The following is an 18,125-nucleotide window of genomic DNA, read 5'->3' on the forward strand; positions in this document are numbered from 1 at the left end:
AATAGTCCTTTTTGGTAACCCACTGAATTTGCTTTCTAAGAGAAGAGGATTATCTTTTCCTTTTAAGCAGGTATATTCAAACCAGTACTCTTACCAGTGATCCTGCTTTCCTAGATGACATCCCTTGATTATAAAAGACCACAACTGTCTGGTCGTTGTTTCTTACTGTTTCCCCAAAGGCTCCTATTTCTGCTCCAGTACAGTACCAGAATACTTCTGCATTTTCTCTATAGACTCATTTATTATCTATAGACTCACTTATTCTAGACTTGCTACCTACAGTGGATACAGGTCTTATGGATACACAAGGCCTCATGTTCCTGCCAGATGTTCAATAATGATGGTCTTTTACCCTGTAGCAGTTATGGACTGCTCTTGTGAGTGGAGCTGTGCATCCTATTCACTGTCATTTTCTTTCACAAAAAATGGCTGTGAAACCTGGATTGCCTGTGTGTTTATGTTTTACCTTTTTAACAGTTTTAGCTAGTGATTTAAGTAAATAGTTATAATTGCTAAGAATGAAAGCTTCTATTGCTAAGAGAATTGCTTCTATTATTGCTTCTATTATTGCTAAATTGCTAAGAATGAAAGAATAAACATGCCTCTAGAAAAGCAGTAAATGTACCACTTCGTTTCCTATTTTCTTTCAGAAGTCTATGAACAGAATTAAGGCACATTCATTTGAACTATCTGTAAAGAAAAAGAACTAGCCAAATGTTAGTTGATTAGCTGTCAGGTCATGGAATCAGCTAGTTTGGAAAAGACCTTTAAGATCAAGCCCAACCATTACCCCAGGACTGCCAAGACCACCACTAAACCATGTCACTGAGGGCCTCATCTGCATGTTTTTGAACACTTCCAGGGATGGTGATGCCACCACTGCCCTGGGCAGCTGTTCCAATGTTCATGGAAGTTTTGTATTTCTAGGTTGTTCTTACCCTTTGTCATCTGCCCCTTGGTCTACTATGCAATGCCTGAGAATGCTATTTTCCAAGCCATACCAGGTGCCTTACTCCATTGTTCATGTGAATTTTTTGTGCTTAGCTCCTTTTCTTGTTACGCATAAAGCAGTCTTTCCCCAGCTCTGAAAGTTCAGACTTCTTCAGTGATTAGTAATGGACCATTAGTGAGTTGTTCATAGTCCCAAGTCTGTATTTCAGGACATTTCAGGACCTTTGCTATTATCCCAAACTCTTACATTGTAAGAATAGAAACCTCCATTTTGGAGCTCATGTCAAGCTCACAACAAGCCTAACAGGCCAGGACTAAAGTTATCCTAAGGCCTATGGCCTGTTAATACTGATAGCAATAATACTTTTGCAGTGCCACTGGGCAAAAACAGAAGCACTAAGGAATTTTGGTTATCCCTCATTCAGAAAAGAGCAGAGGGGAATAATGTGTTAAGTATTGTATGTTTGTGTGCTAACACCCTCAACCCTCAGAATTCCAAGGATAGAGGCATTTCAATTGGAAAATATAGAGAAAATATGTTCTGCGTAGAGGATGCAGAAGGGGCCTGTTTTATGGTACACCTCCTTGAAAAGGAAATTGTAGGTAGGTGATTTTTTGGTTGCTGTTAGATTAACCTCTCCTGGGTTTCATAACTCTACTGGCACCTTTTGATATTGCTGGTCAGTATACTGTAGAAAACTGGGGTTTAGGAAATCTTTCAGTTAAAGAAGCACATCTCATTTACTGACATAAAAGGTGTGCTAGACTACTTAACAGATGGCTTTTAAAACATTATTGTTGCAGAAAGCTTTCTCTTCCAGTGCTTTCCAGGTCTTGGAATTCTTATTGTAAGCCTAAGTAATGAAATGAGCTGAGGTTTTTCCCTCAAAACACTTTTAATGTGCTTTTTCCTTTCTCTTAACTGAAAATTTGTTGCTTTTATGAGACAGAAAACCTGAAAGAAACTAGGGAAAACCTGAGAGAAATATTATAACCTATTGGGATTGAGTCCAGCCATAATTTGAGGATAGTGTAAATTTGTCCAGGATTTTCAAGCTGTCACTGTTTTATTCACTGCCAGTTGCCACACCTCGGAATCCGGAACAGTATGCACTGCAAAACTGCCAGTGTTAGGCTTCCTGTGTGCACCATTAAATAGCTTTCAATGTGGTTCTGTCTAGAAGGTTTGCATATTCTTAGAGGTGGAACAACTAACTTTCATCACATACATTACAGTGTGGACCCATAAATCCTTTGGTTTAAGAAATATTGGTCTGGAATATGAACAACCTCAAAGGTTCCTAGCCCTGTTAACAATAACTGCAAATATTTGCCAAGAATATTAAAACAGTTCTTAAGCAGGCAGGCATTTATGGTCAGCTTTACTGCTGGTGGCCAGAAGTATTTCACAACTGTTATTTTCAATTTTTCCCCTATTAAACACTTTTATTGAGATTAAAAATCATTTTTAATTCTATGTTTGGTTGGTTTAAATTGTAACTCCACTTTTAAAAAATAATAAAATCAGTTTGTGGTTTCAGCCATTGTGGTACTTACAAAGTACTTGAGATTTAGATATCTGTGTTTGTTGTACTGAGGGTCTGAAGCAAATAACTAAGCCCAAGCGTGCCTGTGCTTCAGCATAGATACTAAAGTTGATCTTTATGTTTTCTAATGGATGAGATGGTTAAAATTTGCAAATCCTTTCACAGCATCACAGCGTGTTGAATTTGGCTCAGGAATTGCAATTTGCAGGTAACTGAGTTCCTTTTGTGCAGAAAAAAGATAATGCCTTAAACAATTAATATGCTTCGTGAATATGCAGCAGAAATTAACTAAGGTGCAGTTACCAGATAGAGCCACTTTCCTCTCTGTGTTCACTGTATGCTTAGACAAAACATGGTGATATATCTTCTAAGTATTTGCATTTCAGGAGTTACTGCATAATAGCCATCATGTTGATAGACTTTACCCCATTTTTATGCATCTTGTAGAATGGAGGTTCTGCAATTTAATTCTGAAAACACCTGAAAGTTAGAAATGCTTTGTAGGCTATATGTAGAAAAATGTGCCTTTGCAGATGGTTTAAAGCAATATTCTTTAAGGGTAACACAAACCTGTTGTAATATTTCTTTATATTTGTCTGTACGTATTGTAAAAGTATTTTATACCTGGAGGGAATAAATGTAGATAAGGAATAGAAGAAACCCATATGAGAAAATTTAGCACAAAAGTCACTGAATGTCTGTTGTCTGGGAGATGAAAGTTAAGCTTATGTAATATATTCCCCAAACCATACAGTTTTTTATCTATTAGTAGGATAAATTCAGTGACAGATTCCAGGTCTTTCAGAGAGCTTTTGCTGTAAATTGTTTTTGAGAATATGGAAAGAAAATACCCAGAAACCATTCCTCCTCAAAAAACTAAAATGCATTTTTAATGACTGTATATTTTAGTCTCTGATCACATAGTTGTACTATCAACTTGCACACAACAGAGTGGTGCTTTGATTAGAAGATAACCATTGTCTTAGTCAAGCATCTCTAAATGACAAGGGAAAACATTAGTGTAGTTTTACGGTAGTAGAGCAATTTGGCTGGGTAGCAAATTAATTTTTCTGCATCCTGAATTGGAAAGAATGTGATAGTCTCAGAAGGCACCTACACTGTAAGAGAACTTTTTAATTCAGTCTTTATTTTGGCAGGAAGAGGAGGAGGGTTTTGATTTTGGATATTTACTTTTGATGCATTATTGGATGCTAGTTTTAGAGCTTTATGGTTCATAGTTTCATAGCTTTATAGAATCATAGAATGATTTAGGTCGGAAGGGACCTTAAAGTTCAACCAGTTCCAACTGCCTACCACGGGCAGGGACACCTTCCACCTGGTTGCTTGCTCCAAGCCCTGTCCAACCTGGCCTTGCTTGGACACTGCCAGGGATAGGGAAGCCACAGCTTCTCTGGGCACCCTGTGCCAGTGTCTCACCACCCTCATAGTGAAGAATTTCTTCCTAATGTCTAATCTGAATCTCCCCTCTTCCAGTTTAAAGCCATTCCCCCTTGTCCTATCACTTCATGCACCTTCAGGTTCCTTGGATGGTCTTAACCTAGATCTTTTCCTACAGCAGGTAGTCTCCCAGTCCCTGCCTTTGCCTTCTACCACTTGGGCAGTGTGGCTGGAGCACTTGCCTACCTAGTTGCTAAACTGTACATGTAAGTCTGCATATTCTGTGCTATTATAGGTGTGTGTTTTCATTTGGGCCTTTACTTGCAAAGTGTTTTAGAACATTTAGTTATCATTAGTTTCCACAACACAATTATATCAGAATATTTTCTTTTTTTTATATATGTATATACAAGGAAAAATTTTTTTATTTGTCATAGGAGAGAAATTATTTATGAGTAAAACATAGAATGTAATAGTTTGCTTATATAGCATTGTCTCAAAGGCTTCTCTTAAAACACATCCATATAGGAAAAGCTAATAATTTCCAACTGCTTTCCCGCAAGCATTTGTAAGTATTAAAATAAATGCTACAAAGTAAAAAAGGAAGATGGAAGAAATGCAGATGAAAAAAACAATGTAAAAATGTAGCTAGTTAGGCTAGGCTTGTAATCTAAGTATTTCACTTGCATAAAACATGATTTTTTAAAGTTAGTGTAGAGAGGTCAGGGCAAAAGTTAATCTTGAATTTTCTGAATATAATATTATTCAAAAATTTAGAGCATTTGGTTACTGTTGTAACTGAGATTTTTTTTTTCATTTCATTTCTATAATAGAAATACATCCAAAAGCAAATCGTTGTTGAACTCCAAAAAGACTATAATTGGCAAAACTGACTGTTTTGAACTATGGATTGTCTCATGACTAGATATTACTGCTATAGAAAAATGTATTTTATATTTATTATTATAATACTATACATGTTAATATATATTATTTTATATTCATATATGTTAGGGTGCTTGTTAGACAAAAGAGAACTGTGTGAACAATTTTCAGAAGTATTCTTGCTTAATTCTTGACTGACTCATTAAAATTATGAGGTTTTTAATTTTCTTTTAAAGTTTGAAGTCAGCATGACATCCTTCACACTTCAGCAGAAACTCTCATAGCACTCTCATAGTTTCACATAGAAACTCTCTTTAGCACTCTCATAGTGAAGCTAAACAGATCTGCTGCTCTCAGAGGAATGCAGAACAGTTGCAGGATTTTACTTTTGAAAAGATTATTTCCCTCTGTTACAGTTCTCACAGGAATGAAAATAAGCTAACAAAGTTAATTGTTATTATCAGGTATTTGCTATGATGACTTCAATACTGTTTACCTGGAAAAAACAACAAATCTGACTTATATGTTCATGGAAACAGTCCTCATATACATCTACAGAGATTTTCATAATATGAGCAGCTACAGAGCACATGATGATTTCATGCATTCAGAAGATGCTGAAAAGCTATCAATTTTGGGTATTGACATCTTGTCAACCGATGCAGTTTTATCTATTTTCTGCTACTTGCAGGGATCTGATTAATCTGATACTGCTGAGATAACGTCACATGCACAGTAACTCCCGTTACAAAACAGATTATCTCTGTACATATCGAAGTGATTCATTTAATGCAGCTTTATGCATGTCATTCTATGACCAGCAGAACAATGAAACCTGATAGTCCTCTCTGTGTGGTTCCTTGTGAAAATAGAGCCTGCATCTTCCTTGTTGCCGCCCTTTATAAAGGGTGATGTTCCCTGACCTTCTCCAAGGAGAAAAGGCCTAACTCCCTCAGTTTTTCCCTATAGAGCAGGTTTTCTAGACCTTTGATCATCTTCATGGCTCTCTCCTTTTGACCTTCTTCAGTCTGTCCACATTTTGCTTGAATTGTGGGGACCAGAACTAGACACAGTACTCAAGGTACAGCCCCACAAGCACTGGGTGGAGTGGGATGATCACATTTCTATCTCTGCTAGTAATGCCCCTGATTTGCCTTTGTTGCTGCACTGCTAACTGATGTTAATCTCATCCAGAGGACCCCAGGTCCCTTTCAACAAGGTGCTGCCCAGCAACACAGACTGTTGTCTGAACCGGGCTCTTTGGTTATGTCTTCCCAGGTGCAGGACTTGTCTTTGTTAAACTTCCAGCCTGTCCAGGTATCTCTGTAAGATAACTCTCTCTTTTGATGTGTTCATCTCACTACTCAGTTCAGTGTCATCAGCAAACTTGGTGAGGGTGCTTTCAATCCCATCATCCAGGTAATTTCTGAAGTTGTTGAATAGTGTGGAGCCCAGTATCAATCCCTGTGGATTGATATCCCACTTGTGACAGGCTGCCAGCCTCCTTTAAAAACTGTTGATCACTACTCTGAGGGCAGCCTGTTAGCCAATATCCTACCCATCTCGCAGACAACCCATCCAGCCTGTACCTTGCCAGTTTATCTTGGAGGAAGCTGTGGAAAATTGCCAGATGCTTTGCTGAAGATGGGTGTGACATTTGCCCTCATCCAGTTATTAAGGGATACCCCCGCATCTCCATGACCTTTCAAAGATTATATGCAGTGGCCTTGTAACAGTGCCAGCCACTTCTCTTTGCATCCTAGGGTGGTTTGCTTCATAGAAATCTTTTTTTCTAATGGGAAGTATATCAACAGTTGTCACAGGGAAAGTAGAATCTCCATTACTACCATTCTTTAAAAAGTCTATTATTCAGCCGCTTGTACTTTCAACCTGAATTATAAATGGCAGAAAATTACAGTTAATCCTGCTCTGTGGTGAAGCGGAATTAATAGATTAGTTCTTGAAGTCTTTTCCAGCCCTATGGGTCTGTGTGTGAAATCTGCATTTCAGCTTCTGGCAGCGAGTGCTTCTGCTTTGCATTACTTATACTTGCCAGCAATACTGACCTAGGAAGGTAATCCAGCAGTGGCATGACTATGTAGTACTTCTATTGTTTCAGAAGGATTTCCAAAGAAGAGGGAGCAATGAAAGGGAACTTCACCTATGAGAAAGCATCAAATTGAACCTTTTGGAAGAGCTTTTTGCACTTAACATGAATAAAACTGATCTCCAAAGTATCCAGTGATACACCAAACTGTAGCCCAAGTATTCTGGTTTATTTTAATGCTCGTTTTTAGCCCATTTATAACTAATATATTTTCTAAAGATGTTTCTCTTTTTGACTTTTGTAAGTAGAGGACTATGTTGGTAAAATTATGAAAATATTGCCTACTAGAGAAAAAAAGTAGTGGAAAATTTACCACTTGTTTCTTTTTGTATTTCAGGCATTGGTGGTAATCTAGTAGCTATCCAAGCTAGCAGAATTTCTACCTACCTCCATTTACATAGCATTCCTGGAGAGTTGCCAGAAGAAGCCAAGGGTTGCTATTATCCATGCAGAACATATTATGGTACAGGTATGTGTTAGTTAATTGTCAAAACTGCTGTCTCATGTCTCCACTTTTCCCCCTGTATGCCAGACTGTACGACCAATGAGAAATGTCAACAAACTAAACTTGGTGTATGCAGTTCAAAGGCAGCAGAGACTTGGCAGTTTTCTTTGCCTGCAGTTGTTTGACTGTGAGAATCACAAGGAACTCTGTAGGAAGAGGTGGTGCATAGAGAGGAGCACAGAGAAAGGTGCTGGGAAGGAAACTGGCAAGGGTTGAAGATAGAGGCAGGATGCTGTGATACCCACTGAGAAGGATTTCAAACTTCATCTTTGTTTAGCCTGTTTAGCCTGTTACGTCCTAACCTTTGTCATTTAACTCCAGAAGTTCAAACAAATCTCCTGTTAGGACCAAACTTTATATCTAACATTATTGCTAAGTCCCTACTTGCCATTTCCCATTTGCCATTCTCTTTCTATATTCTTGCTTCACAGCTTATTCCTCCTCTGTATTGCCCCCTTTCCTAATAATGTAGCAACAGTGGTGAAAGGTGATGTTTCAACAGTTTGTATTATACTTTCATATTTATGAAATGGATTGGAACTGATGATAAAGTGGTCATGTGGCATTACTTGTTAGAAATAGAAGGTACTTTTGAGGGTGTCGCAAATACGGTGTCCAAAAGATCCTCTTTCCTAGGATGGCTTTAGGAGGTCACTGCAGGTCCAAAAATTAGATGGTATTACATGAGTGCAGAGTGAAAGCAGACAGTTAACACCATCTCCTGGAAGGGCCCTGCTTAACTTTTCAGGCAGACACTAGAGGTGGCTTTTTTTATTCCGTGTGAAAATCTTCAAGAAATCTTCCAGCAGAAAATAGTGGCACTGTTCCCCAGTAATCAATGCTGTGGAATTTCAAAATGGCTTTTTATATTAAAATTAATAAAAACCTGATATAGTAATTGAAAACGTAACTGAATTTTGATTTTTTTTTTTTAATTGTAGGAGTAAATAACAAATCAGCCCAAGTTCTGCTTCTTTTGGTGATTCCTGGACACCTGATTTTCTTGTACACTATCCACTTGATGAAAAGCGGCCACACTTCCTTAACTCCTATCTTTATAGCAGTATATTTGTTTGCAGCTCTGTTACAGGTAAGAACAAGTACTAATTGAAAATCAGGTTTTTTGAGAAAATTATGTTTATCTGATTTCTGACATCTCATGAATAGTACAAGAAGGTATGGGTTAATACAGGTTTTCAGCACAGTTCTGAAGTAGTTCATTATCTCCACATGTATACAGCTTACCCAGATGTATCTGTATTGTGAGTGCTTTTCAGAAAACACCTGACATCATTACTTCCCAGTCACGCATCTTGAGCTTTCTCTTTCACATGCTTCTTGGAACCATTCAATCTAAAACCCCCATCCTTTTAATCAGCTACAGGGGAGGTGGAGAGAAGGAAAAGTAGCAGTCATGAATAATGAATATGTTGTCAAGGAAAACTGTCAAAAAACTCCTAAAGTGGTTCACATTACAATTTTAGTTAACATATTCAAACATACAGTAAATGAGAATGTTATGGCTTGGTTGGTGCATTCTTAATATTTATTAAAGTAGAAATCAGTCTGACAGCAATCACTGTACAAGAAATTGTAATTGCATTAGTTGTCAAATGTTACATTATTTTGGCTGGTTTTACCTAGCAGCCTGTAGATACCAGGCAATGGCAGTTCTTGAAACATGCCTTTTGAAATAGCAATGTCTCAATTTAAATAATTTCATCTAGAGAAATCAGTAAAACAAAAATAAATGTTTTTCTTAAATCTATGGCAAATTTTTAGCTAAAACCTGGCTGAATTACCCATAGAGTTTCATTGTACCTTAAAACCAAAAATCAACTGTTCATGTTACACAATAAAAATACAGTTGAAATTTCCATTAGTTATACATACCGCTTCTATAAATGTGACCAATTTAGTTTTAAAATACAAACAATATCATCAGTCAATCCTAAATAAAAATTATAATTTTTAATGTTTTAAATTGTCTAATAAATGTCTAAATTTCAATAAAGATAGGGTTCAAAAACTGTTGCTATTTTAATCTCATATGAGAATTCTATACTTTTTTTTGGTAGAATAGAAGTGATAACATTCCAGCCTTTGCAAATGAGAATGTCATACTAAAAGTTATAAATTACTTTTTATTCTCTTCTTACATAATATTCCTAGTGTCCAGCCTTATCACTGGTTTTATAATGTGTTTTCTTGAGGAAATTATGCTGTTCCTTCATTCTGTCTGTTCTGGCTTGCTGGCTATCCTTTCTAATAACTTTTGAATCCTTTGGCCCATTTCAGTCAAGTTTTTCTGTGTCTTGGCATTTCTTTGTCTTGGCTACACTTAACAAAAACAGGATGGGGAAAGAGTCTCTGTTAATGTCTCTGCTGAAGGTAACACTGCAGTGTGATTTCAGCCATTATTAGACTTCAGGGATTTCACATAGGAATCAGCCTGAATTCATAAATCCATATGAAATCCATACAGTCCTTGGCTCACAGAACTGCAATTGTATGTTTAGGGATACAAAGCTTTTCTTCAGCCACAGAGGAAAGATCAAGATGTGAGAAAAGCAGTTCAGCCAAAAACCAAGTTAACGGATTGGGGTAGGACTTTCTGACACACAGTAATTCAGACCCAGCATCGCCACGTATGCATGTGTAAATTTGATTTTTATAAATTCAAGGTCTGATTAGAGTATTGGGTTTTGCAGTTGTACATCTGAATTGCAGTCTATAAGGCCACGCCTTATTTCCTTGATTTTTTTGTTTGTAAAGCTTTTTTTCACTTTCCCTTGCTCCCATTTATAGATGATTTTTTCCTCTTTCTTCTGTCTTTAGCCGTAACAAGTAGTTTTAGATGTATTTACTTGCACGCTATAACTTCTCATGGGTCCTGACAAATTTACAGTTTTGGAACCCCATGTTTTTTAACACCTTCTAAAATATTTATAGATTCATTTCCTCATTTCAATTATTCTGGCATTTTTCTAGTAGTGATTATTGTAGTTTGGCATACCTCTAGTTAGAGCAGATTTAAAATGTTCAGACAGCCATTTCTTGCTTTAACCCTTAAATCTTGAACATATATTTATTTACTAAAAGCAGTTGTGTACTTTTAAGTTTCTCTTTTCTCACAGAAACCCCTTATTTGTACTCATTCCTCTTCCCTCTTTTCAGTGACGTCATCTATGCACCTGGGTGTTGTAAGGAACAGTTTTCAAGCTACCATTTCTTTTGGCATAAGCCAACACTTACTGATCTCGTTTGTCCATAATTCTTTGAGATTTTTGTCCTTGCAGTGAGAGCTTTTCCAGTTCTGCTGTAAAACTGGAAAAACTCACAACTAATTATTATCATTTAGATTATCAACAAAACAAATCCATTGACAGTCTTTTGAGCAGTGAGAGATCTGCATTCTAATCCTTTTTTTATAATGTATTGGACTTCGCATTAATTTTCAATCTGCATGGAAGGCATACAAAAATGGATGTCAAAATTACAAGCCTGCTTGCAGGCTTTATCTTTTATGTTTGGGGTGGTAGATGATAATTTAATAGAACATAGTGATTCCCAAAAGTTAAGAGTTAATTATGGTCAGTCTTGTGTTTGGGTAGGTTTGATATCACTACTTTGCCCTTTGCAATTCCTTACATATATTGAGCTGGGGGGTGGAAAGGGTAGCTGAGTAACGGTTATGACACCATCTACTTAATTTTTTTGCACTGTGTTAAACTAGTAATGCTAAACTAAAACCCAACAACAGCAATAAAATGATTTTTTCTATCTTTAAAATTCAAGTGACTACTGAAACATGTTAAATTATTAATGACATATTTTACAGTGGACTAATATAGGTGGTTAGTGTTAACTTCGAGATCTGTTTATTATCTCTGACTGTCCAGCTCGTTGTTTAAAATAGAGAGGAAGGGGTTAAGGAAATGACAAAAGTAGAACTAGAATGTTACAGTACACTAAAAAAAAACCCAGGGAAATGTTAATACAAAAACTTCAGTTATGACTAAAGACTTTTAGGTCTGAATTAGCTCTGTAGTGAAGAGTCTCTTCTATGTTTATGGATGGCAGCACCAGAGGAAAATAATAAAAGGAAAGTAGGAAGGAATATATAGGAAGGTATACCCTGTAAGTTTGTAGGATACTTCACACAATGCAGTGTACAGTATCTGGGCAAGCCAGTGTGTATTAATGAAAAACAGTATATTGATTTTAAATGTGTTTTGGATTTGGTGAGTGGCCTCTATTTCAGAGGAATACTCCTTTCCTTAAAATTTTACAAGTCACACACCAGTATGCTGCAATCTGGTGTTCGACCAACAAAGAATATATTAATTGAAAAACAGTCCTCTGCTTATACCTCAGAAAGGCTCAAGTATTTTTTAGTTGCATGAGGCTATGTACCGAGCAAAGTTTCATCCTCTGTCTTGTCAACCTGCCGTAGAATGAGAGCAGCGGTGGAACTGCCAAGCCATGAGTCCTGGCGAACCACTCTGAGCATTCAAAGGCAGCCTCTGTTCTGCATGTTCTCACTGAGCCAGTAAAACGCCCTCTAAGGAATTTTCACACCTCCTAACCAAATCAGAGCACGCAGTCATGTTAAAGACTCGGGGAATAAACAAACAATAGGAGATTCCCAGAGCTATTACTAAGCAAATAAGTAATTCCAAAATGCAGTCCTTATGCAGTGAGGGTCAGATGTGAAGTAATTTTTGCAGGGCTTCAAGGCTGTTTGGAGCAATAGAAAGCCAAGAATTCAGCAGTGCTCATAATGACTTCCTTCTCACATCAAAAACATCTTGGATGTCTCACTAGTATGGGGATTCTAATGATGGTATGGGCCTCTTCAGTGTGGAAAAATAACTCATGGGGTATACTGTACATTATGGAGAAATAAGGAAGGTTGTGTTTATAGAGAAAATATTGATGCATTTTAAATACTGCTTTTTCTAATAGGAAAGGTTATTTCCGAAATGTAAAGCAAGTTAACTGCTAAAAGAGACTACATTATTCAAGGAAATATGAAAACTAAGGTCCAAATGTGGACAGTTTTGTATGTTCAGTGCTTTCTCATTGCAGCATGAGAAGCAGACTTGCCATATTTACTGGGATCTCAATGTGGCTATCACCCATGCTCTCAATTCCAGGGGTATTGCTGTCTGTGGTAGAAGCCTGGCTCCTACCAGGTCATTAGCAGGGATATATAATTTTTGCCTTCAGAAGGCTGAGCTCAAAGTGCTTATGTATGGAGCATGACACACTGAGTTGTGCTACAGCAAGTGCACATTGAGCATACCTGAAAACTTAATGGTCAGGATTGCACTCTCCATTCAGACAGCTGACAAATGGCCTAAAATTAGGACTGTCTTGGTCAAACCAGGATGCCTGACAAAGAAATCATGAAGACAGTCTCAGGAATTTGGATTAAATCTGTGGAATAAAAAAAAGTGCCATAATCAAATTGATTTAGAAAAAAACTTCAGCTGAAATGGTATCCTCTCTTTTACTTAGATGAGGTTTTAGTCTTTCATATAAGTAAGTATGCTATGCTGTCTGGGTACTCGGATACCATAGTGTAGTTAACACCACTTAGCTACAACACAAACAGCAGCAGCAAGAAAGAACTTGCTGTTCAGTGATTTCTTTGCTGCCAGACTTGAAGGAAATCTCTGTATGTTTGGAGGAAATTATGACAAGATACACACCAGATACGCTACCTGAGAAGACAGAGGAGACAAATTTCTTTTGAAAAATATATGTAGACCTTACTTTGAGAGTGCACTGAGTGCAGAATTCTGGCTCTAGAGAATGGAAATTCAGCAATTTCAGTGTAGATCTATTATTAAACTTCACAGTTACTACTTAGCTTCACGTGAAGACATTTAAAGCCATCTAAAATCTGAGGAATGTAATATAAAATTTAAGAGCTAACTTAACGGAGGGTCAAACCCACTAGAAGACCTAAACCTTAAATCTGCTGAGAATGGTATCAGAGTCAGGACACAGTATTCTTTAGAGATCCTTAATTGGAGGGTTTCACTCATGATTGAAAAAGCCCAAAAACAAAACCCAAACTTTACCTTTGTATTTCATACGTTTGTAAGAGTTCTTATTCCACAATTATTTGCATGTGTTTCCTGTCTAAAGTAACAGAAGGAAACTACTTTGTAATAAACCTTCACATGGGAAAAATCAAAGGTGAATCAGCAGTACTAGTAACATGCGGGATATCCTGTCCAAGGCATGCTAAATAAACTGCTAAAAGGTCTTGGTACTAAGCTTATAGGTGAATTGTATTAATGCCTATGTGAGAAAGCATATGCAAATATATAACTTAAACGTTCTTTTTCCAGTTTGGTGTTTGAATTCTCTAATCCCAGCAACTAATGTATAAACTAATATAAATATAAAAGATTCGAATCTGCTTTACAAATATGATGCATTTCAACCTTATACTTCTTCTCACCGTGAATTTGACCTGCATTCACTCTTGAAATATGGTTATCCCAGGTAAAAGAAACAATACAAATATTATAGAATGCTGCAAAGTATCAATTAAGCTACAGGAAGCTTAGACGGTATTAAGAATGTTTCAAGGGAATTACGTATTTTTATTTTATATAGTAGAATTTAATTCTTTTCACATTTCAGAAATCATGAGAATTTAATTTGCATGAGAAAATGCAGATAGTTTTTAGTGGTCCTTACTACCTGCAAAAGACCAAAAATAACTTTTCTTTAGCTAAACTTGTTATTCGTATCTAAAGACCTGCAAAGAATTAAATTTTGTGCCCAATCACAAAGGAAAAAATTGCTTTGTAGTGTATATTGTTCCCATTTCTAGTCTTGCAATTATAAGATTTGAGCTTTAAATAATGAGGCTAACTCTTATTTAAGCATTTATATTCAGTTCCAGTCTGATATAATTTGAATCAGAAAGTTCAATATCAAGTTTCTCTTTATTTCTGCCCTTTGTTGTACAAAATTATACGTGTAGTTATACCCCTTATTTTCAGATTCTTCATAATTAGGATTTTATAAAGACTTCACTCCTGGTCTTTTCTTCCCTCCCTTTCTCCCTCCCTCTCATTCTTATTGCTAGATTCTGCTGCTTCTGTCTTCTGAGGACCTTTTTTGAATGTGACTGATAGGTCATTTTACAAATGCAGTCTAAACCTGATGATGTCTTTAGTTTCATATTCCTCAATTTCTATTGTAATTTTTTCCCAGAAGTAATAATGTAGCATGATCTTCCTTTTGAAATATCAAAACATCTGGAATTATTCTGCATTTTTGCAAGCCATGCTCTAGGATATTTTTTTTTTTCTTGATCAGTGACTACAAAGTGTCTTGCTTTTCTTAGATCTTTTTTTATATATAGATATTTAGCTATTTTTTACCTTTCTTAAACTTTGCAGTTATTTCATTCTTCGGTCTGGGAAAATTCCTAGTGCTCTGTTTCGTAATTCTACTACTATTCATCCCCCTTTCTTCAGAAAACATTGAATTATACTCCTCCTCTGATTATTAAATAATTTTAAAATACTAGCTCACATCTTGAACTGTACTGCATATATTTACAAGCATTTCTTATCACTTTTCTACAGCGTTTCATGTTAGTACAAAAATTATCTATCTTATTAGGCTTTTCTGTGATGATGGTCTCTTTATTTTTTTTCCCCGAAAACCAGCTGGTTTTCAATTCGAAGTAGGAAGGCTTTCTTCTTCAAAGCATGAATGCAGAGCAGAAGTATACAGTATTGTACTGCTATGCTCTCTGCATCGTTTTGCTGAAATTATAGGAGTGTAGTTCTGTTGTGCCACTAAAGTAACAAGTCTTGTAATGTCTTTTGTAGGTTTTTTTCTTTGATCTTTGTGAGCGACTTCTTGCATCACTTTAAATACAAGAACTTACTTTAAGCAAACTCATAGTAGGGCTTTTGCCCCCTCTTAACATTGATAAGAAAGAAATCTTATTAAGGATTTAAGTCCCATTGACTTCTTCTGTCTTCTAATACAAACTACTGTGGCCAAATAAGTAACCATTTCCAAAGACTGATCTGTGTAATTCTTAAATGTTAGTGACTTTCTAGCCATGCAAATGCATAATGATTATTCCTTCACCAAAAATAAAGGCTGGTGAACTGCAGTCTTATAACTTACCCTGGAAGCACTATGTTCCAACTGCCAGCATATACTGGTATAAGCAGCAGCTAATATAATATGCTATAACTTTTTTCCTATTACTTACAGAAGCCAGGTTTGTTATAATTTGCATTATTTGTTATGCACCCATAATGCAAAAATAATTATTTGGGAAGGTTCACGAAACTTACTTGCCAAACTACTAATTTTTCACAGTAGTCTAAGGCAGTTATTTCAAGCTGGAAAATACACGAAGAAATGAAAGGGTTTTTTTGTGTCATGATTTTTAAGAGCCAGAAGTATATACTGTCATTTCAATGGGACTGTGTGTGTTACGTTTAATGGGTTGTGTTATATAATTCATTATAAATTATTCTTGTTACAAATGCTTTCATCTTGTAATAGAACATGCAGAACTATTGTTGATGTGGGGTGCTACAGAGTCTTCTGTGCACATACTGTAGGAGAGAGATGTTAATGGATGGGGTCTTTTATAAACAGGCCTCTTTTTGTCTCTTAGAAGAAGGAGCAGACTCAAAGAATCTGATAGTCTTCCAAAGAAAACATCTGTTTTAAATATATTTGTTTGGATTCCAGTCAGCACACCTAGGACTCGCATAATTAGCTTAGACTACAGAGTTCCCTTTTCAGATGATATGTTTATATAAATAAGCCATGCATTTTTCATTAAGCAAATACTCCCTTTTTTTCCTTATTTAATTAGAAATTCAGGCTTGTATTTTAACATATACTTTTGCAAAGCCAAGATTAATTGAGAAACTTTTCAGCGCAGTTTATTATATGACGTTCATTTTACTGTATTTTGTATTGTGGAGAAGCGTCTTGCAACCACCTTATCAGTATTTCAACAAATAAGTGCATACAGATGCTTTTTATACCAGTAATTGATCATTTACTAAATAAAATATGAATTTTGTGCCTTTTACTACTTTTGATACTGTATATTATTTTAAATGTTCATAGTAGACTTTTAAAAGAAGAATTATGGTGGGAACTGTCTTAGGTTTACACTTCCTAAAGATCTGAATAACTAAAAAGACATAAAATGCAGTATTTATTTCATCTTAATCAGCTCCTTAGAAGAGACAAGAAGAAATAGAAGCTCTGTTAGTGGTCCTTTCTCCATTCATCTTGTGCCATGCTGCACCACATGATTCGTCCAAATCAGAATCTCTTATCATACAGCTGTGCAACATTAAAAGGATTCTTTTTCTAAAATTGGATTACTGATTATGCATACTTTTAGTATTAAGATCAAACCTCTCGAATGTTCAGACCTTCACAGTTGGGAATGAAATCTTTTATTCTAGGACCAATTCAGCCTGGAGTGACAATTTCATAATATATATTGCAGGTGTGCCTTATTACAGAAGGGTCGAAGCTGCTATTTCAAGCATAAAAGTAGCTTCTAGGCCATTTTTTGTAGATCATACAATGCAGATGAAACTGTTCTTACTCTGACCTGGTATTCTTTACATCATGTCTGATATCAGGTCAGTTCTAGACCTGTGGAAACAAGAGTTACACCTGAGTCAAGTGTTTTCATCTGGGGCAGTGTCTGTCAGTTCTGAATGATCTTGCAGCCCCACTTATACTTTCACTGCACAAAATGTCATGTGTGGGAAGTGCAGTTGCATATTTGGTTGGAGTTTTTGCTTTTTCTTGCCATTTTCAGAAGTCCTCAAGCACAGACAATGATTCAATATGTTCCTTCTATCTGTGCATGCGATTGACTGAGAGAAGGTGGGTAACTGTCTCTACATGTAGGGAGTTTTAGTCTGAAACTCATTCATATTGATTATTTATATTTTTCAAATGTAGTTGTATACAATAGTATTGTAGACTAAGGAGACAATAATGTTAGCTGTTGATTTCCTGTCAATGTAATTTACGTGATAATAATACAGATTTTGTTTGTTTGATGTTGCGTAGGTGTTTACCCTGTTATGGATTGCTGACTGGATGGTGCACCACTTCTGGAAAAAAGGAAAAGATCCTGATAGTTTTTCTATCCCTTATCTTACTGCACTGGGAGATCTGCTTGGAACTGCCTTATTAGCTGTAGGTTTTCATTTTCTGTGGCTCATAGGTGACAGAGATGGTGATGTCGGAGACTAGTTATTCCAATGGGTACAGTGACTTTTCCTGGAATATTGACAAGACCGCTCATTCTACTTGAAAGTCCTCAAAGCGATTGTTCCATTTGGTATACGTAAATCAAGTTGACACAGATATAAACCAGCCTTAATGATTTAGTTCGGTATGCTTTTTAAAAAATAGGATGGAACCAGAAGGATACTTGAGACCTTTACTCAGGAGGTAGATTGCTGCTAGTTGAAGACAGCTGAGTAGACACAATTAGGGGCAAATCAATCCTTCGTAAAGTTTTAAATTTTTAAAAGATCTGGTCTTTTAAAAGACAATCCCTTACCTGTTTTGAGAACCAGAACAATCTCTAATTGCTCATTCAGTGGTAATGAAGAAGAGGGCAAGACCCAGTCAGTGGTTTGCTTGTCTTTCCCTTCTGGGAACAAAGTGGGTACATATATTTTCA

At 36.3% G+C, this 18,125-nt stretch overlaps 1 protein-coding gene across 1 annotated transcript in view; it reads left to right on the forward strand.

The window, feature by feature from the left end:
• Positions 1-17,689, forward strand: part of SLC41A2 (solute carrier family 41 member 2) — a gene marked incomplete at both ends in the record, with an annotated part of 42,057 nt that extends 24,368 nt beyond the window's left edge. Inside the window, 3 exons of the mRNA XM_080625995.1 lie at positions 7,226-7,357; positions 8,335-8,483; positions 17,504-17,689. Coding sequence (XP_080482121.1) covers positions 7,226-7,357; positions 8,335-8,483; positions 17,504-17,689 — 467 coding nt within the window. The remainder of the gene's footprint in view (positions 1-7,225; positions 7,358-8,334; positions 8,484-17,503) is intronic.
• Positions 17,690-18,125: the final 436 nt, after the last annotated feature.

Source organism: Psittacula echo (assembly GCF_963264785.1).
Source record: "Psittacula echo genome assembly, chromosome: 1".
In the NCBI taxonomy this organism is placed as follows: Eukaryota; Metazoa; Chordata; class Aves; order Psittaciformes; family Psittacidae; genus Psittacula; species Psittacula echo.